The sequence below is a fragment of the Pezoporus wallicus genome, unplaced genomic scaffold, assembly GCF_028554395.1.
Source record: "Pezoporus wallicus isolate ANWC-B61680 ecotype Strahan unplaced genomic scaffold, APGP_CSIRO_Pwel_v1 contig_11829, whole genome shotgun sequence".
Lineage (NCBI taxonomy): Eukaryota > Metazoa > Chordata > Aves > Psittaciformes > Psittacidae > Pezoporus > Pezoporus wallicus.
This window is the reverse complement of record NW_026635494.1, coordinates 1,207,350-1,228,292: the sequence shown is the minus strand read 5'-3', so window position 1 is coordinate 1,228,292 and position 20,943 is coordinate 1,207,350. Positions and strand designations below refer to the sequence as shown.

Below are 20,943 nucleotides of genomic sequence, written 5' to 3'. Positions count from 1 at the left end.
CCACTTAGGACATGGAGCAGGTAACGGAGAGTGAGCTGGAGCCTTCTTCAGCACCTGGAGTGGAGATGAGTAACCACCATGGAGGAATACAGTCCAGAAGAGGATTAGGTCTTCCAGCATCCTGACTTCTCCTTTCAACAAGCACATACCACACAATGAGGTGGCTCTGCCCGAGCTCCTCGGGCAGACAGGAGGCAGGAACAGTCAGCAGGACAAAGAAATCTCAGCAGCTTTCAGCCTGCCAAAGGTGTGTGTTAAACATAGAGGTGAGACGGAGGGAACACAAGAGTGCAAAACTTGGGACACTTTGTTTTGTGTAAAAACTTACATAAGTTTATTGAACTGATCCAAACCAATTACCTATTTGGCCTGAATTCCACTGCTAAGTCTGCGAGCAAACCAAAGGCAAACTGTGGGAGCAGGAAGTATATCCCCTGTGAGAGAAACCAGAGTAAAAAACAAGCTGGACTTAAGAGTTCTTCCTTTTTCTTTAAAATTACATATGGATGCATCATTAATAGGGAGCAAGAATAGACCTTCACATTGAAATTACAGCTCAAGTTTCCAGTAACTGCAGAAAAGCAATCACAGAGGCAAAGGCCCGAGATGGCTAAAGCCCTTCGAACGCTGCTCTGGGGAAGGCGTCTCTCTACCGCCTACAGAAGTGCCACATTCAAATGAGGGAGGCACAGCTGCCAGGAATACATATTTCAGCCTCTGGGCTGCTTTCAGCACCTCGTTTGCATTTTCAACTCCATACACGAACAGAACCTACAGAATCTCATTTACAAGCAAGAACAGCAACCGACGGAGGCAGAGCCGCCAAGTCGCCTTCATCAGATTACAGACCCGAGGAGGCGAGGGCAAACCAAGAGCCTATCCCCAGAAGCAACGAGCACCATTAGGCTCAGTTCCTCTGAGCCACCACGGGCCACACAATTATCTGCCACCGGAATGTGCGCAACTCCCAGTAATGGGGGTTACAAATCCCAGCGAGGAAGCAGAGGACAGTCGTCACGCCATGCATATTCATCACATCGCCGGTTAAGCGATCTGCATGAAACATCTGGTCAAAACATGGATAGTCAATAGGAATGTATCCAAAAAACACAACAGCACAGCATCTCATCTCAACACAAGGAGCCGTGCGACACTTTGGTATATAGCTGTCACCTAATTCCTTCCGAAGCAGGTGCTTTGCCCACCGCTATGCATGAACCAGCACAAACAACAAAACAGTTCTCGACAAAAGTAGCCCTCGGATAGAAGGAAACAAAAGCTAGAGAAGCCTGCAAATCTATTGTGTAATATAGATCCAGGGACCTCTTCCTAAAGCAGGGATACGCCAACACCACCAGGTCACAGCCCCTCAGGACATCGCACTGATTTAAATCAAGCCTCCTGCTAGCTCAGGACCCTCACAGATTCTTGGCACCCATCCTCAGCCCTAAATCTCCTCTCTCGCTCAGAGGCCTCCCTCTCTCCCACTGACACTGTCCCCTCTTTAGTGGTTACATGGCACACATACAAGACCTTTGCCCAGAAGGCATTACAAAAGGAAAGCAAGCCGACCTGGGGTATTTTGCCACATCAGCTGCATGCCATTTGGCCCTACTTTTCGAAGTCAACCATCTGGACACATAAACTGTCCCTGGATTTGGACACGACTCTTTGTCTGTGGGAAGCAAACCAGGATCGTTGGTTTCCAGCCCACAAGTGCTCTGCTAGCCACACAGAATGTGAACTGCTTCAGAACATCATCCCAAAACAACCTTCCCCTAACAAAGCAACAAGGCAGTGGTATTCATACTATGACTTACTGACCTGAACAAACCAGGGGAGCAGGTTTGGGTGCTAGCACCAAACCCCTGTCAGCTCCATGGCACTTGTCACCTTGTATACCTGTAGGTGTTCTCCTTTCCACCTTCCTCTCCCCACCGGGTCCACCGTAAATAAAAGCATGATGTACTGACTTTTCCAAGGTGGCACAGTGACAGCACTGTTCCCTCCACAGACTGGCTAAACTGTGGGTGAACAAAAGTCAAAGCACATACTTGGCACTTCTTTAACATCCCATTCCACTCTTTAATGGTGTTTACTTCCTTTTCTGAAACCGAGACATTTAATTGTGTTGAGGATGTTGGTCAACAGTACAGCATCTCATTAATACCAGTTACAATGCCATAAACATACCCATATAGGTAATTACTGCTCTATAGAACTAGGCCAGAGACACTTTTGCATCCTCATCGGTAGCTTACCTCTGACATTGCAGCGACTGAGAGATAACCTACTTAAACTGGAGGTCAAGGGGAGAAATAGGCTTCTAATATTAAACAACCATATCTTCATAAAACTTTGCTTTATAACAAAATATCTTATTAAACACAACTTTTCCTATGCCTATGTATGTATATATCATACAGAAGTGTTGGCTTAAGAGTTCTGCTATAAGGCAGCAAATGCCTTTCACTGCCCAAATGGAAAATACATCTTCAGTAAAGCTCTAGCTTATAAAAGCATCATCTTATGTTACACTGCCACCATCTCCCTGCTCTTTTGTTTTATGGGTACCACAGCTCCGCAGGTACGTGCCGCAGCCTCTACGCTACTAATGATGAGTCTTGCTCCATTTCCTATTGCTCATCTCAACAGGGCCAGGTAAATGACATTTTTGGCAGGGAGATGAGGCACAAATTAGTAACTTGTCTTAAATCCTCCCATTTTTAATCATTCCTCTGGACGCAGAACTACTCCGCTCTGGCTGGTCCCCACATCCCCGACCTGAAGACTATGAGATAATACTTGTTCCCCTCCCCATCCTACCCCACCCTACGATCTAGGTAAAATATGAAGAGAAATACACAACTCCAAGAATATAAAAGGAGCTTGGTGATATGGACAAAAGCATTATGGGAAAGAAAGTGCACATGGGGAGAAGGGAGTGTTTCAACATTCAGGTCAGAAGTTCACATGTAACTAGAGCCCTCACTGCACAGCTTCAAAAACTTGCATGTAGCTGTTTATGAGGAGGCCATCTAAAAGGTCTTCAACTTGTCAAGGGGGCAGAGGAACAAGGGGCATAAGAGAGATAAAGGAAGGAGGATCTCATTACACAATAAAGGGAATCTGCTCTGCAGTAGAAAATGGAGACTAATTTAAGCAGCAGCCTGCGATGCCTACGAGGTGCGTGTAGGGGGGAAGCCAACAGAGAGAGTGAAAACCTGCTTTACAATAAAGTTTTGCTACTCATCTTCTAGAAACTGATCTGAGCCAACACATTCTCCTAGTTCAGACCCTTAGCTGGGACCCCGCAGCTAGGAACCCCTGGGGGGAAAGTGCTAGGTTTCATTTCTGGTGCAACAGCAACAAACACAAACTTCAACTTTCCCCTAACTCTCTCCCAGGAGAGAAATCAATACTTCTTTTTTTCCCCACCAAAAAAATCAGGACAGTATGGATATAAAGCCTGCATTTTGAAAATAAATTGTTTCTTTCTAATAAGGGTCTCTTTCTTTCCCCCATTTCGTGCACTCATCTAACCCAAACCAGTGGAATTAAGTGGATGCACTAAGTACCTGAGCTCTGAATCAAGCGGAATACTGTTTTAGATCTTGTCACTGAACTCGAGCGTAACAAAAGGTTGAGACAGCACCTAGCTGCAAACAAATACTTGAGCAAGCTCGAGCCACAGTTGGATAGCTAGGCCATAGGGTGCTCTGGTGGAGCCCAAACCCTAACAATTTAGACAGAGAAGACAACAGGTCAAATTCTGCACCGAGCTATCGTCTCCCTTATGGACCCTAGCACCCTTTAGCTTGAAGAAGTGACCATTCATGCCAAATCACGAGTATACCGGAGCATCAAAGGAAACATCAAGGTATTGCACACACTGAAACACACGCACTGAAGTCAACTGTCACCTCAAGGTCACCTGCAGTGGATGGCAGGCATGGTTTTCAGATCAGGGCACGTCCTCCGGGCTAAGAAATCACCTGCTAAAGAAACACAACCAAACCTCAACCAACCAACCAAAACAAAAACCTTGCCAAAACTCCTTAATGCATGTGTGTGGGTGTGGGGGGGCATGTGTGTGCACCCGAAAAGAGGCTATTTCATTCTGGGCTCCACGTAAATTTTATCTCCATCCCGAATGCCGTAGGAATGCAGTGCTCGCGAGCTGTATTTCATCTCCTCGGGACCAAAGGGAGCTTCCTGGTCCAAGTAGAAGAGCAGCATGTTGCTTGTTGACAACTGCACGACAGTTTTTAAGTGCTTCTTCAATTCTGCCACAGTCTGATCCAGACGGATGGACATCTCTTCCACCTTATCCTGGAAGTGAATCTCCACCTTCACGCTGCTCTGTGGCCGAAGATCCACCACTGCCAAGGGCTCCAGCTTCCCATACTTTGTGACCAGCTCGTGATACCTGTAAAATTAAATGCGTCCAGAGTTACAGCAGAGCTGCTCATAGTGTTTCACAAGTCAGTTTCTGTTTCACATTATGATTCTACCGCACTTGAGCTGCCACTTGATGCAAGGATGCTATTAGGTTGCAAAGCATAAGCAAACATTGGCAAGGAGAGTACAGTGACTGGATGACAAGAGGGTGAGCACAGGTCCCAGGGTGTGATTCATGTGAAGCCTGGAACTCTGATGGAGCTAAAACCAGAACCCAGACAGCAACGAGCTGTCCCCATCCTCCATAGCTGGCTCTTCTGAAACATCTTGCAGTTTAACTGGCACTTCAGTCAAGATGGGAAGGATGGATGAGGCTCTTATGTGTAAAGAATACTGCTGAGGTAGCATTCAAATTGCATGGAGCTTCTCTCCATACAAGGCTCCTTTTCCCTAAAACAACAGGGGAATTTTCCTAGCAGAGCCACACACTGCACCATCACTTTCTCTTTGGAGCCTTCAACTGTCCCTCACAAGGCCCATCCTCGGGAGCCATCTCCTGCAATGGAAAGCCCATCTCACCCTCCCACTCCCTTCAGCAGGTACCACTCCAAGTCTGCAACTCCCCTGCCTGGCTGGGAAAGAGGCGAAACGACCACACAAAACACAATGTGACTGAAATGACAAAGACCAAGAGCTGCTGGGAATGGTAACGTTTCAGAGGCCCTCCACTATGTGCTGTACAGAAAGCTCTTTTTGTTCCCAATACGAGCCCGAGCTGAATGCGATCGGTGCTGTGTCACGGCCCCTGTTGAGAGATGATGGGACCTGGCAGGCTGGGTGACCCCAGGGAGTCCTGCTCAGGACAGGAATGCTCCTGAAGAACAGCAGACCCTCTGTCTGCAGGGGAATGAGGTAAGGGCCACAACGCACTAGGATTTCCCCAGTCTCACAGACAAAACGAGCTTTCACTAAGGCACAGCATCCAAAGGCAGGCTGGAGCCCTGCTCTCACACTCACCTGCAGAACGATAGGATCAGGCCTATTTCCTTGGAAAAACCATTAGTGCTCAAAGGAGACGGCACACTCCCCATATTTTACCCACTGGGCTACTGCCTGCAGTAAGAACAAGTGCTAGCCAACGTGTCGCCAGCAGAGAGGAGATCTTTGCAGCACAGTTTCCAACACCTCTGGAAGGATGTGGTCAGGAGAGGAATAGAGAGCAAACCTGCCCTTTGCTGCCCGCAGACCATTTTGGGATATCCCTTCAGCTCTCATCATCTCCACATGCTGCAACCCTTCTTATGTGCCAACTAGAAGCAGTTCATGCCTGGGGAAACTGCAGTGAACAGGGCTGATGGTGGGAAGAGTATGAAGAGGGGGGCAGATTTCAAGCCTGCTGAGAGAGAGAAGCACCAGGAGTGGGCTAAGATTACCCGAATGCATGCTGTAAGTATGCAGAGGGTCAGGCAATGCTGTCTTACATTTTCTCATGTTGAGGAAATGCAGAACAAGGTTTGAAGCCTGCTCCTTGTATACTAGCTGCAGCCTGCAAATAAAGTTTAGCCTGAATGACTGGCTTCCCTCAAATCAGTAAGAACGAAGGCACTCTCCTCATATGGTTCTTTTGTACCCCAATAACAGGCACCCTGGAGACTTTCATAATCACCCCTTGCAGCCTGGCAGGCGCTGGCTGCCAGAGCAGAGGATGCTGAAGAACTGAGCCCGGCTAAAAGTGTCTCTGATACTCTGCAGATAAACAGCAGACCAGGCAAGCGGAGGACTCATTAAAAACCCACAGACACAAAGACGTCAATCAAGAAGACAGCCAATATTGGACTGTAGGCTCAGCACTGCTTTCTAACCCACAACATCCAGGCAGAGATTACTCTTTCCATTTCCCTGCTTTCTGATCCCTTTGAGCTGCAGCCCATGAAGACATGCAATGCAAGCAGAGGGGTTTGCTGTGTGCTCTTCACTTATCACATGCTGCACCTTGACAGTCTTGCGGGGGGCTGCTTACACTCGTGAGGTTTCCATGCCCAAGCGTGTCTTCTTCCTCTGCTTGAGGCAGCACTGCAATGCAGATGCCATACCCCAGCAAGAACATGCATGTGTCCTGACTAGACTCTAATTATGAATCACCTTCAGAGAAACCACACCAGATTTGGAAGCAAATAAGATGAAGCTTTAGCAACAAATACACACGGAATCACTGCAGAGAATGCCAGCTTTCCCTTCCTACAAGGGCTGCTGCACACAGGTCCAGGAACTGAAAACCAGCCCTCAGCACTAGGGACACTCTCAGCCATCTGCAGCCTTGTTAGAAAATAGCTTGTAGTGGCACACAACTCCTCCAGAACAGAACAACCCTCTTTAGTAGCTGCTTAAGTCCCTTGGAAATGCTTCACAGATGAAGGGATTCAGACAAAGAACCCATTGAGCAAGAAAAGGGCAGTAACAGTGTTTAAAGGTTAAGAAATCAAAGGAGGAGGTAATTCTCCTGTACCTTAGTGAAATAGCATAAAGCTAGCATGCTGGTTATACCCAGCTTTTTTGGATGGGATGAGATACCAGTTACTTCTTACATGAGCTCCTGTCTGGAAACTGACCCTAGCTGCATTTGGTACTATATGCACACAGCCTGCTCCCAAAGTCCACATCCTAACAGTAGCATCAAGTTGTATCCCACTGTATCCTTCTAAACAACTGGACATACAAAAAACTTGTCACCACAATACCCAGAGACACAAGGAAAAGAAACAGAGTCTGACATCAACTCATTTAGTCATCCTCTTATGCACAAGCCCTGGCAAGCTCAGTACTGCACACACATTCCACCAGGATCAAAGGGCTACTCATACCTTAGTGTCCCTCTCAGTATGCAGCTGAATACATCGTTATTCTCCCCTTCTAGAGCCACAAACACAGGGAACAAAACAGTTTTGGTAGAAATAAAATGTTACGGAAAATAATCCATTTTGGGAGCAGCACCATGAGCTCACGGTCCCCAGCTCCCCATCCTCTCCCCTGCATCCTCCGCCTCTGCTGCAATTCCTGCCAATATTTCTTTCCATTTTTCTGCTTCAAGGACTTTTAAAATTACAAGCAGGGCTTGTCCTCAGAAAAAGGCACAAGAGGGATCACCAGCTGTCTTGCTTCCCTGACTACATTAGTACCCTTCGCCTCTGAACTGACCCCAGGATGCCTTTAACAAACACAGTAATTGCTGGACCTATTAGTAGTCACATGAAATGCCATGCCCTCATTCCCCATTCCAGCCTTTCCTTGCCCTTACTGTATCGCTAAGGCACATACACAGAAAGGAGACAGTTTATTTAGGAGGAAACACCAACCAGATTCCATTTGCACCTTTCTTACCCGTACCAGGCCATACCTTTGACCTTCTCTGCCTCAGTTTCTCCCTTCCTCTGTCTGGAAACACATACACACTCTTGTCCTACCCTCTTTCCATAAAGAGAGGGCTCCGAAGCTTTGCTGTCTGTAAAGCACATGGGGGTTCCAGGGCAAAAGGCATGCCAATGCAGTGGCTTGATGTTCCGTGATCCTTCCTCAGCCCATTAAGAAGCAGTAAGTAGATGCTGGCACAGAGAAGATACCAACTGAACAGCATCTGTCAAAGTTCATTAGTTTACCAAGATAAACGGATCATTGGGCATACTTTTTTGGCACAGAAAACCCATCAGATTTCTGATTTGTGGGCCTGAAAGTGAGGGGACAGCATCCCATCACCAGTCACATTCCACACACCAGATGGTCAAGAGAATTAGACGCCCTGGCCTGGCACCAGAGAACACGTTTGTACTGGCTTGTGGGGACTCCCAAACACAGGTGGATTATGAAGCTAGCCATCAGGGAGGCCAGGAAGCAATGAACATCATGAATTGAACAGTCATGTGGTTTAATGGCACTTGACATGGACACTCTAAGACTAAACCTGACTCAGAAGTGATTCTACAAGTCATCAGACAATATTCTAATATAACAACATTAACTAAAACAGATTGAGGAAGGCAAGACATGGAACAGCTAGCCTGATATAACACAATCCGTTCTGTCACCTTTCCTTTTGCCTTGCTGCCCTTCTGCCCCTGCTCTCCATTCCATGACAAAGAGCATACCTGAACGGGACTTCCTCCTCTGGGAATTCCATGTAATACCGGATGAAGAATCGCTCCGAGTCCTCTCGCTCCCCATCGGCAACGATGCTTCCGTTGAGCTTGACGATAGACGGCAACCTGCATGCAGACACCAAGAAATACAGTCAGCAAGAAGAGAAACCCACAGGGTGACTGACAAGACAGTCACCGCCACATTCAAACCAAAGTATTTTCATCTCACGTGTGCATCATGTGCACAGGTACGTATCAGGCTCAAAATTCGATGAAAAGCAGAGAAATCAGGCTCAACATTGCCACTACTCCCATTTTCCAACACAACAATAAAGAAACCAAAGCTCACATCTTCTTGAGTGGTGAATTCGCACCAAACCCTGTCTCCTAACAGCCTCTTCCTCCAATTACCCACTCCCAGCCATTCATTGCCATGTAACTCTTCTGCTGAGCACAATGAACAAGGAACAGACCTGGCTATTAGCAGCTTCCTGCGCTCCTCAGTGGTGTAGGACTGCAGCAAAGGGATTCCTAGCAATTTCACTTCCTCGAGCTTGGGAAAAGAATTTAACTTGTCAATGTCTTCCCAGCAATGCAGACCTGCTCAGAAGAAAAGACTTGCTTAAACAAACACAGATAATACGTCGTGTATCCAAGCTAACAAGACTATACATGACAGGCGAGCATCAGATCCTGTTTCTGGGAGAAGTCAGCCTTTTGATCACGATGTACTGCAAAAAGTCTCTTTCATTTGCTACAAGACAAAGCAGTTTAAATTCACTCATGATGGTTTGCATGTCTAGGAGGATGATCTCCACAGCTGATTAGGGAGCTCAGTTTTTTATGGACTCTTTGGCCTCACTGCTGACGACTGACTAGCATCAGTTATGACGGCTGCATCTATAGAGATGCTGCCTTAAGTAGTATTAAAGTTATCAGGACTTTGGCCATTCTAGACATCACTAAATAGCTATTAAATAGCTTTAGCTCGCACACATGACCACCTTGGGTCCCATTTCCACTCCTGACCCAAGGGTAAAACAGTCCCAGAAGCCATCCAGCCATTTAATGAAAAAGACTTTAACTCAATTTCAGCCCCCTGAAGACCTGACATCTGGGATAACAAAGCAGGCAGAGAGTGTAAAATAAAATAGGATTGAGCAGCAATACAGCCCTCACTATGTGCTGACATCAACACTTCTCATCTTCTCTTCCCCTTGCTGTGACTGCAGAAACATCTTCTGCGATGCTTTTCTGATGACTGCTCCAAAAGCTTACACTGGCAATGTGAGTTAGGAGACTGGTTTCTCTGAACAACACCCAACAGCTTCACCCACACAGTACAGAAAATGAGAAAAAAAACAGAAATAGTACTGGTTTAAATAAAATCAGGGGTCTCATTTGAGCCTCAGTTCAGAAGAAGGGGCTCTTTTGAGAGCAGAAAGAAAACTCCTAAGCATCACGGCAGGCAGGCAGAGTTTCCGTTCCCCATAGCACTCAAAACACATCTGCCAAGTGTTTAACATGCTCCTTGGGATTTCTGTTTGACTTCCAGCTCCCAAAACATCAAAATGCAATATAGAGTCCAGAGTTCTTGAATATCTGGCATCAAAATTGCAAAACTACTTACCACAGGAGCACTCGCTACACCGTGAGACAGTGCTTTCGAATCCAGCTCAACAGGCTTTTCTTCCTCTAGTTAGCTTTAAGCTTTTATTATAAGGATTCCTTGATGCTCACATTGCAGAGCATGTTAATAAATCACCTTCTACCTTGGCTAACACTAAACTATCACTTGCACAGCACATAAAGCTGTAAAGAACAGAAGATTATGATGCATTAAGTACTCCTGCAGAAGAACTTCTGGCATCTCACAAACACATCAGAGCCCTCACGAGCTGCCCTGCAGCTCCTGCTCCCCGACCATGGGGTGCTCTTCCTGATATGCCAAATGCTGCTTCTCTTTCTGGAGCGTTGGCTGAAAATTCTCTGGGGCTGAAATGTAAAAGCAGCCTCAAGCATAACTTGTGAGCTTCTAATAACTGAGCACACATGACAGACAGCCCTCACATGCCACATACCTACACATACACTCATTTTCACTCAGAATAAAAGAGGGATTAAAGGCAAATGGGATTCTTTCATCCCCTCCACAGCCAGACATTTATCCTTCTCCAGCCAGAAGCATCTGAGGCTGGGATAGGAAACAGAGGGGAAACTACTAATGTAAAAAACCTGTGGAAGCTCCTTTTGAGTAGCTGCAGGTCCATGCTCCTCTGACTCATCCTTTAGACAACGACTAACCTCAAAAAGCAGCAGGTGAAGCCCACAGAGATGGGCAAGTTGATTTCTTGCCCATTTTCCTCTCCTAATGCTCCCTTCTTCAGGTCAGGACACTTGAGTGCATCTGCTTGCATAGCCCTGCATTAGCACCATTAGAAAACTGGATGTGCCAGGCCTGTTGGGACTACATTTATCAACAGCTTTTCGACTCTGCAGAGAAGCCAGGACAGACTGCTCAAAGGTCACTGGGCATTTCCAGCTCTGCTACAGCAACAGAACTATCCCAATGGTTTAGACTCTTGCTCAGCACTTCTGCCTTCACCTGCCCTTTCTCCTACATTGCAGGAAGCAATGCTGACTGCAGGCTACTTAGTGCTAACGCAGCCTGAGAAGCAAGCACCTCAAGGCTGATGTTTCAAAGAGCACAAAGCAAGTGTGGGTTTTCACCTTCTCGAGAGGAGAGGCTCAATGCAGAGAACAAAAAGCATACTGCTTCCAGGCTCTCACCTGACTTGTGCAAATTGATGGATCGCAGGTTGGGGAACAGCCTTGCTAGGGAATCCTCTGACTCTTCAATGGTTGTGAGGTTGTTGTTAGCCAGGATAAGCGTGTCCAGTGATGGAAACATAATTCCCAGTTTTCGAATTTCAGTCCAGTCTTGAAGATTGTTATCAGTTATGTGGAGTAATTTGAGAGACTGACAGCAAACTGGAGAACAAGACACTGTTTCATAGTCATTAAGGCACAGAAAGAGCTCCTCCAAGCTGCACAGGGGAAGAAAGATCAGATCGCCATCTCAGCATACATTGAGATCTCAGGTACAGGGACATGCGCATGCGCTTTTAACATGACTTTCTACAACAGCTCTTATGTGATTTGAGAAGCTGGTGTAGAGAAGAGATTTGAGCATTCTGAATGGAGCATTTCAACTCCATCTCTGCTTCCATTTGTAAGCTGGAAAACACCTCCAAGTGTTCCCCTAGCCCCCAGTATTAATCGTGTAACAGATTGCTCTGGGTGGTGTCCCACATGTGTGCCCAACAAGCCCCCAACCCAGCCCCAGTGGTGGTTGGTAACTGCTCTCAATGCTCACAACTTATAGAGGTGTCTTTACATGACACTGATGATGCTTTTTTCCCCGACATCACTGGTTTTGTCAAATATCCCCATTAAAGAATAAACAGGTCCCACTAGGTTTTCAGCCAACTAAACTAGCTCTCCTAATCCCAAGGAAGTGAGCATTGGCCATGCAGGTTATACCATTATCATCATCTCTGCTCACAAAGCCACACAAAGAGGGATCCCTTATCAAATCGAAGCCACTGAGGACATCTGCAGAAGCAGAATGCCTTCGCCAAGGTGGACTGTGGCCAAGCCACAGAAATCAACACTTTTGCCCAGAAAATCATGATGAAATATTACTTGACAAGCAGCCAGACCCTCAGACTTGCATCTCATTCAAAAGCTATTAGCACACGTATGCATCGCACCATTCATTCTGCAGTGACTCAGAGGAAAGCACGTCACCTCCTGCATTGTTGGGGTCATTATCCGTCCCTCGTATGCAGATTTGGATGAGAAGCCCAAGGCTTTGCAACACCACTGATGCGCTTTTAAGACAATGTGAACTATTTACTTGGCCAGTTCCCCTCTCATCCCTCACCATGTGATTTGACCTGCATACAGCAAGCACCCCTTTCTATGCCCCACTTGCCATGCTTACTCTGGTAATTCCTGCAGGATTGTGTGGACTGTCTCCCAGGAAGCTTTGCTGTTGTTGAGCACAAGTTTGCGAACCCCAGCGAAAGAGCCAGCACACCTTCGCTCTAAAACGGACAAACTGAGAGGGTTGGAACTCAAGTTTAGAAACTCCAAGTGGGGAACGTTGGACACAATTTTACTGACCTAAGTGGGGAGGGAAAAAGAGAGAGAAAGAAAAGTGTATCAGGCAGTGATCTAACCTCATGCATTAACACCCTATCCCCTAAAAGGGGGGCCTTCGGAATCACCACGAGCCAAAGAAATTATACTGGGGGGGGGGGGAAACAATGCTTCTGGATAACTACCCCCTATAAATCATACTCCTGCTATTCACTGATCTAGATCGATTGGTTAATTGCTCATTCACCTCAACAGTTCATTTAATTACACTCTCCAAGCAGCCTGATAAGAGAAAGCCTGTCTCTTGCGAGAGGTCGTAAAAACCTCAACACCAAGATTAAGCAGCAGCACGCTCCAGGAGCCAGCATACTGTACCTCTCTTTTAGCAGGAAGGGAATGGGCACATCTCTTGGGTTTATGGCCAACACTGATCACTTGCTCGGGTTTATGCTGCTCCCCACTAGCCACAGACATCACAATTTTGCCCAACTTAAAAGCCAGAAGCTCACTGCACACATACAATGGATTCCTTACTCAATTCCATTACTCTGAAAACAGCAGCTTTCTTACATTCAATCCCAGTGTTGGATGGGAAGAGATGGGGCAGACCATGACATACACAGGGCCCAGCTGCTAGCAAAGGGCAGCTGTATCATGCAGCAGTTGAAATCAAGTGTGGAATGCATGATGCTGGAGACAGTCTCCCTCAGAATAAGACAAGCCAGGAGACAATCCCAGGTCATAGCAGATACACCCTCAGTACAAAACCATCTTCCCTGGCTCTAATCTCAACAGACAAGCCTAACATTTCTCTCCTACTCGCCGAGCTAACACCTTCTAGGCTAACATTGAAATAACAGGAACAGGGAAACCCATCCCGATTCTGGCTTTGTGACCCCCACGCCAGAGCTGGGACATTTCTGCAAACACTGAGCTAACAACTGTTTAAAGATAAGAGTTTGATGCAACAGAAACACATAAACATGCTTATGTTGCAGCTCCCGTTCTTTTCCATATATTTCCAACAATAAACACTAACATAAAAGCAGAGCATAAGCCAGTGAGGAAATGTTAACAACTGAACACATTGCAATTGGTTTACTCATATTACATTGCATTTAGCTAGCATAAATGCACCCAAGCACTTCAGAGGATTTTACATTGCATTTAGCATTAATCAATGAGTCCTCAGAAATATCTTTTGAGGTAAAAGTTATTAAAACCTGTTTTGCAGATAGGGAAACAAAAGAGGAGAGAGAATAAATACAGAATTGGTAACAAAGCTGGGAATCAGCTGCCATCACTAGGACCTCTCAGTTCTTGCTCTGTTAAAAACTGCACTGTTCATTAACCTCTTGATGTTAGAAACGGCAGTTCAAGTGCTTTGCAGGATAAATATATATATGTATATACATATTTGTCATGCCCAGGCCAAGATCGTAAGTCATGAGGTAAATGGATTGAAGTGCCCAAATGGATTAAATTCATCATGTGTATTGCTCAGTTGTTGTCAGAGTAAATAAGCATCAGCTTCAAAGATGAGAAAAAAGTCACAAAAAATGGAAATCTCTCTCATTTAAATGAATAAAGCACTCTTCTAAGCTGCAATGCGTTTGCAGTCATGGCAATAGCCATCAAAGTTACTCAGAAAGATGCACATGTAGCCATTTTACCTCATGCCAGTCTTCCAGTTTATTGTCAGAAAGATCTAGCTCAGACACATGAGCACAGAAGGCAGCGATTTCATTCTCATCCCCTGCACAGGTTATGCCACAGCTGTTCAGTACCAGCACGCTCGGAAGGTTGAGGCGATCTGAAACAGGGAAAAAGAAACGATGCCCTCTGGTCAGCCTTGCGTTGCTTACTTACAGAAGGTAACAACAAGCACAAACATGACACTGAGCAACAGAAAAACTCTATCAGTAATTCCCCCATTTACACATATTGAGGGATCTCGGGATAAACATGGATTTTATAACAAGTGACCAACAACAATCAAGAAGTCTTCTCTTGCCTAAACAGGAAGTACCACTCGGTATCAGTGCTCTTCAGTTACCACATGTATTTCTGTTCACACGGCAGCAAGGATGGGGCAGTCTTTCATAGTTTGCAGTATGTCTCATATCAGCTCTTGCCAGAACTTCTGCTCTTCCCCAGGCATCTGCTACTGCAGATAGGATGCAGGACTAGGTGGACTGTTAGTTGCACAGTCAGACTCCCTTATGCTCTGGTACTTAGCCCACTTGTGGTTACTAACAGCAAAGATGTACTTTAACATTTCCATTCTAAGCTTTCCCTTTCCAACAATGTAAAACGTTCAGCATTCTTACAGCCTGCAAAAAGCTCATGTCTTTACTCTGCCTTTTAAATTCCTGTTTTGCTCTAGTCCCTGCTCAGGCAGGTAAAAGTTCTCCCAGCTATTTCACAGACAACGACTTGGATCTCAATGACAACCTCATTCGGTAAGGCCAAACCATGACAAAGTTACAAGCTATAGATTTGTAACAGGAAACCATTGCAACACAAGAAATGCACATTTAGGCAAGGCAAGCCATCAGTCTTACACTCTTCTGCATACAGTAGAGCTCTCCCACCTCTGTTGAGTATCTAAATCTAACAGCAAGCTTTTTCCTGAAAAGATGGCTCTTTTTCTCTCTCCTTAATACTTGATAGTTACACAACTAGAAAGCAATTCTAGCAGCAGACAATTATCTGGTGTGATCAGAGTTTACAAGTTTCTGGCAAGCTTGTTTATTAGCATCCAGCTTCTTTAAAGGGTAGTGTTGTACTTGGGGAATTAGTTATGATACGCTTGTAAGTCGCATCTCAATCGCATTTTAGACTTAAAAACATGCCCTTTTCCCAGCATCTAAATAGCTCAGTAAAGTGGGTGCTCACACACCAGAGAGAGGGCACTGACTGAATAGTCCATCAGGCCCATTTCCTGTTCATGCTAATTTTGAGCAACACGCTGTTCGGTTTATCCTCAGCTGAACTCAGGCCCTTTTTTTTCTCCTCTGTCACACTCAGTAACTGTGAACTTCATCCAGCTGACTTCCATGGCTCTTTTCCCCTTTGGGGCTGGTTATGATACAAATTGACTTGACGGGATTTAAACCACACTTACCAGTCAAGATGGGTAAGAGGTTACACAAAGAAGAGGCAGTTCCACTAGCACATGGCACCGACCTCAAATTCAGATCAAGTGTTATGTATTTGTTAAGCCATCTCTGCCAAAATAGCCACAGTTGCAGCCAATAATGAAAGAGCTGGAGAAAATTAACTCCAGGGACTGCTGAATCCTCAAAAGTCAGCCTGTATAAGGCCTTATTTCTATCTTCCATTGACAGATTCTGACTCTGTTATGCTGTAGGGAAACTTACTTTTTCCAGCAACCAGTTCAGCCCCTAGATCAACTTTCTTTGTTAGACCGCAGTTTCTCAGCTCTTCACTAAGGAACACATTATAATACCCCATGATGTTTCTTTTTCTGGTTAATTCAGGGCAATTCTTTCAACATAAGAATGGCCAAGAAACTGATCCCACCCAGAACCCACAGATGCTCGGCAAGACCAGAAGCCTGGTTCACCTACCTTTCATAGGTGAACCCTGTGGAGTTGCTGGGACATGCACCCCCATACCAGGTCCACGACGATATGGGAAGTTCTCAGGGCTGTATTTCTCACAAAGAACTTGCATGAAACTCCTTCCACTGGGCTGGTCCATGCTCCCTTCTTGGACTTCTGGTTAGCACTGAAAAAACAGAGCACACAACCAGTCAGCAACCAATAATAATCTCCAGTACTGGTCCCTGAGAACACAGATCACAAAGTGTCTCGATGGGTTACGTCTAATAGGTCCTATTTCCAATTCAAAATTACAGTCAAATATTACCTGAGATGAAACCAAAACCAAGCAGAGGGTCCAAGCTACACAAATGTGCTTTCAATCATATCACAACAGGCTAAGTATGAGACCTCCTTGTCCCACATGCTCTTACAGGACAATTGCCAATGTGCCCCAGGCTGCAAAACATGATTTCTGTACCTGCCAAGAGGGCTGTGTGATACTCACAGATATCTTCAAGCACATTTCCAGGGCAGCAAGAAGGGGAAAGAGCAAGAAGCTGTTTCTGGGTAAAAGACTGCTCAAATAAGTGTTTTCACCCTTGTCTTTAACTCAGGACTTTCTGTCAGGATCAGCTTTTTGAATGGGGGAAAAAAAGAAAGGCAAAAAGGATCCACACTTCTCTAACTGCTCATAAAGAAACACTCTGCAAAGCAGGTTATGGTTTGCTTTTGTAATATCAGGACAATGGTGTAAAGAGCTTGGAGCCTAATGCTCTGATAGCAAGACTTCCATCAGCTGGCTCACTGGGTGTCATGGAACTACTTGAGTTTGATGGTAAGCTTACTCAGGGCTCTCACCCTCCTCGACAGCAGCGGCCCATTCAAAGCAAGCTTTGGCCTCATAAGAAGCATCATCATTTCTTCTCTGACACTGGCAATGAACTACAGCCCTCCCATCCTGCTTGCAAACCTGTTCTGATTAGAGCGCAACTGCTGTGTCACGAAACACTCTCGAGCACGTATGAGCACATCATTTGGCCAGTCCAAAAAGCCAGTTTTGCCAATTCAATTTTGCAGCTGCTTAATGTATCTGGAAGATAAACGTGCCCTTCATATCTGTGTCTGTCACAGAACAGCACAGGAAAAAGGACTCACCACACTGCAGGCTGCCCGGAAAGATACTGAGTGTCAGCTGGAAGTATATTTGGCACAAAGACACCGTGATGGTCGGCGTTCTGCTGTACCCTAGGTGGAACTAAGCTTATCTGTCCTACTTTCCTGCACATAGGCTGACCTTGACATTGTATAGTTGTCTGGATAATGAAGGAATTTAGCTTGATACATGCACCAAGGGAACCACATTGCTCCCAGGTTTCACACAGGCTGTGTAGTCCGAAGCAGTGCCTGCTACCAGCCACGGACATGGAGCAGAGATCCACATCCACGGGTTCTAATACAAGGCACGGATTCAACTGCAGGTTTCCTACAGGGTACCATTAGTCATGGAGCAGCATTTTTACTAAGAACTGCATCATTACATTTCCAGTATAGCAGCAAAACCCAGCTCACAAAGATACATACGTTATGCACATAAACCTGCACCTCCAGGTGGAAATCCTTCTGAGTTCCTGTTGGGGCCACATGCATGTTGAAAGTGATGTTGCTAACCAACACTGCATTAAAGTTTGTGCCTGCTGCCATAAACTTTCCTTTAGCTTTATTACAGGAAAGGAGAGAGAGAAAATCCTGAGCAGAAGGGATTTAACTGAGGTTCAGGTTCCCTTCGCTGAGAATCGGCTGCTTAACAAACTGCTTCTTCATAAACAGACTAAGGTACTTCTGTCACAAAGGACTTCACTATAACAGGAAGCAAGCTGACTGAAGCCTGTTGTAATTGTTATATTATATAACAAGTTCACATGTCACAAATAGGGACTTAAAGGATTGGTCTTACTTAAAATACCCCAACAAAACAAACACACCTTTTGCAGCCCTCAACAACTTGGCTGATGTGTATCTCAAACTGAACCTCCTGTCACTAGATTATCTAGAATCAAGAAGGAAATCAAAGTTTGCATTAGGAACAAGGCATTTAGTTTCCTGCTACACCATTCTGCATGCTACAGGAACAATTTGCATTGACAGCCAAGGCTTTAGGCTGAAAGGCCTCATTCCAGAAGCAGGTCTGGAGCTCAGTGCTGCAGGACACACTGATACTGCTCCCTGAATGCACATTCACACATCCTGGTCTGGAAATTCTGGAACTCCCCCATGCATAAAGCTGTCTGTCCTTCACATTGCTTTTTTATCAGCTCCATTCCCCTTTATCTGCTGAGCAAACATCAGCTGGAATCCCAAATGAGAAAGTCACCTTAACATAACAAAAGAGGCAAAAAGCTGTGTTTTCAGCTACACTATGAGTGCAACCCAGAACTGAGAAAAAACATCCCTAATGCCATTTACATTCACCAGCTTTGAATCACAAACATTTTCTTTCTCAAGCTATACTTTTGCATGCCAAGGCCATTGCCGGATGCCAAAGATGTCAGGGAGCGGACAGCCACCTTTCCCACTTCCCTTCTCCTCCCCTTTCACATTCACTATAATCATCTGTCATGCACGTGGCTCCTCTGAATCACTACGATTGCTCGAGAGCAAGGACTAACAACATGCAAAGCAAGGATGACACATTTCAAGTGCACGTTGCCTGCACAAGGGCAGGGTGCTTTGCAAGGTGCCCATTTCCGAGTGCTTTTCTGCCGATGGCACAAGGCACAGCTCACGCCCTGCCATAACTCTGGGGTTTCTGAATGACAAATGTATGCTCCAAAAGATGCACTCAAGTCTTTGGAAGGTGTCAACGAGTCGTCTTTGTTGTCTATATTTAAATGCTCTGCCAGAAGGCTGTGGCTCCAGTGACACACAGCATGGCATGTGTCTACAGAGAGCACGAGCCTGACTCAAGATCCAAGGCAGTGAAGTGACAAGAGAACACCAGAAATGACATGAAAAACGTTTCTATCCCCATGCTATAAGCCTATGAGGAGAACAAGAGACCCTCCAGGAGAACTGCATCACTAATGCCATTCTAATGAAGCCCAGTGCCACTCGAATGCCTGCAGAGCAGGTCCTAACCAGCCACACACCGAACACACTTTGACATGTTTGGATACACGGAAAGCAAAGCGTAAGGAATAGATGCGACAGGACAAACATCTGTCTACGAGAAGCTGCTGTGTCCTTCTCCTGCGACACGATTCAGGCTTATTATACATGAAGCGATCTTGACAGCCAGAGATGAACAGCATCAGGGTAGACACGCTGACCCTGCCTCTGACAGGATGCTACCAGCACTCCCCTTGGGGGCTGCTGCAAAAACAAACTCCACCGCACAAGTGTGCAGCCCCCCTTGCCGGCCCCTGCCCTGTGCTGTGGGGCCCCACGGTGTGGGGCAGCCCCGGGGCCCCATTCCCCGAACGCTCGAGAGCCCCTGGGCCGGCCCGGCCGCCTCCAACACGGAGGTTGAACTGCCCCGACCCCCCTCAGACCCCCCGGGCAGGTCGGATGCGGGTGTCCGCGGGTGGCAGTGGCCTCCCCCGCCGGGGCAGCGCGGCAGGAGCCCGGTGACACCGGTGACAGCCCCGTTCCCCCCCCCCCGGCACCCCCGGCCCCGCTCACCCAGGCCCGGCGGCCGCGTCCCGCATCGACCCGGAAGCAGCTCGGCGGCAGCCAAATATCACGTGACTGAGCGCGGTCACATGGACAGGGGGCCGACCGGCGGAGGCGTCCCGGTTGCTATGGAGACGGAGACTCCATAGGGGCAACAACATCTGACGTCACCTAACCGCATCGTGACGTCAGGCAGGGATGCAGGAGGGTGACGACATGATGCCCGCACCCCCTATGGCTCCCAGCCCACCCAGTGCCCCATCACCACCCGCACGGCTGCACACTGGTACCCGAAGGATGCACAGGGGTAAATGATGCTCGCTCCCAATGTGATGACGGCCTGTGAGCATCCTTCTTAAGGCAGAGCTCGTTATTTATCTGCCCTATGCCCTCTGTGGTGGCACCTTTCCTGCAGTGGCTGGTCACGACTTTAGGAGGAGGGAGGATACCACGACCTCAGGAGGATAAATCATGCAGGGAATAAGGACCAATCTGCCTAGCAACAAGCCTGCCGGGTTCACCATCCCCATCCTTACATTAGAAGCATCAGAAACTGCCCAAAACGTGGCCTCTCCTTCCTGCAGTTTGGAGGAGAGCTGCATCAGTCATGGATGAATAGCTGCAGCACATCTGCACGCTCTCCCCAGCCTGTAACATCATCGGGACAACCTCATCCTGTTACTTACACACCCTGATTTATGCACAACCCATCCAGGCAGCAGCATACAATGGCAGCATTGTGGGTGCTACCCAGAAAAGTGCTCAGCACCAGCTCCATGGTGTGTATGTGAGAGACTGGTTTAGCTCCTGCTCTGCCATGCTGCCTCCCTTTGCACTGACTCACGCGCACAGATTTACAGCCAGGAGTCAGACAGCTCATGCTAGGTCAAGGAGGCAATTCTTCTGGGAACCCCACAGCTACAGCAGCAAAAAACCTCCATCCCATGAAGCAAAGCAAGCCTCAGGCAGACCACATTAGCCCCAGCTGCAAAGTTAAAAGCTGCATTAGG

General features: G+C 46.7%; 1 protein-coding gene across 2 annotated transcripts; it reads right to left on the bottom strand.

Annotated features, from left to right (window-relative positions):
• Positions 1–306: 306 nt before the first annotated feature.
• On the bottom strand, positions 307–20,027 carry TBCEL (tubulin folding cofactor E like). Of its 2 annotated transcripts, none has more exons than XM_057396495.1 (8): positions 19,943–20,027; positions 16,289–16,448; positions 14,369–14,508; positions 12,538–12,719; positions 11,322–11,578; positions 9,005–9,131; positions 8,541–8,657; positions 307–4,429 (listed from the first exon to the last, which is right to left on the bottom strand). In XM_057396495.1, the coding sequence occupies exons 2-8, from the start codon at positions 16,419–16,421 to the stop codon at positions 4,111–4,113; spliced, it is 1,275 nt and encodes a 424-aa protein (XP_057252478.1). In that variant the 5' UTR covers positions 16,422–16,448; positions 19,943–20,027; the 3' UTR covers positions 307–4,110. The 2 variants fall into 2 exon arrangements, with proteins under 2 accessions (XP_057252478.1, XP_057252471.1); XM_057396488.1 differs by lacking the exon at positions 19,943–20,027 and adding an exon at positions 16,590–16,874.
• Between the last annotated feature and the right edge of the window lie 916 nt (positions 20,028–20,943).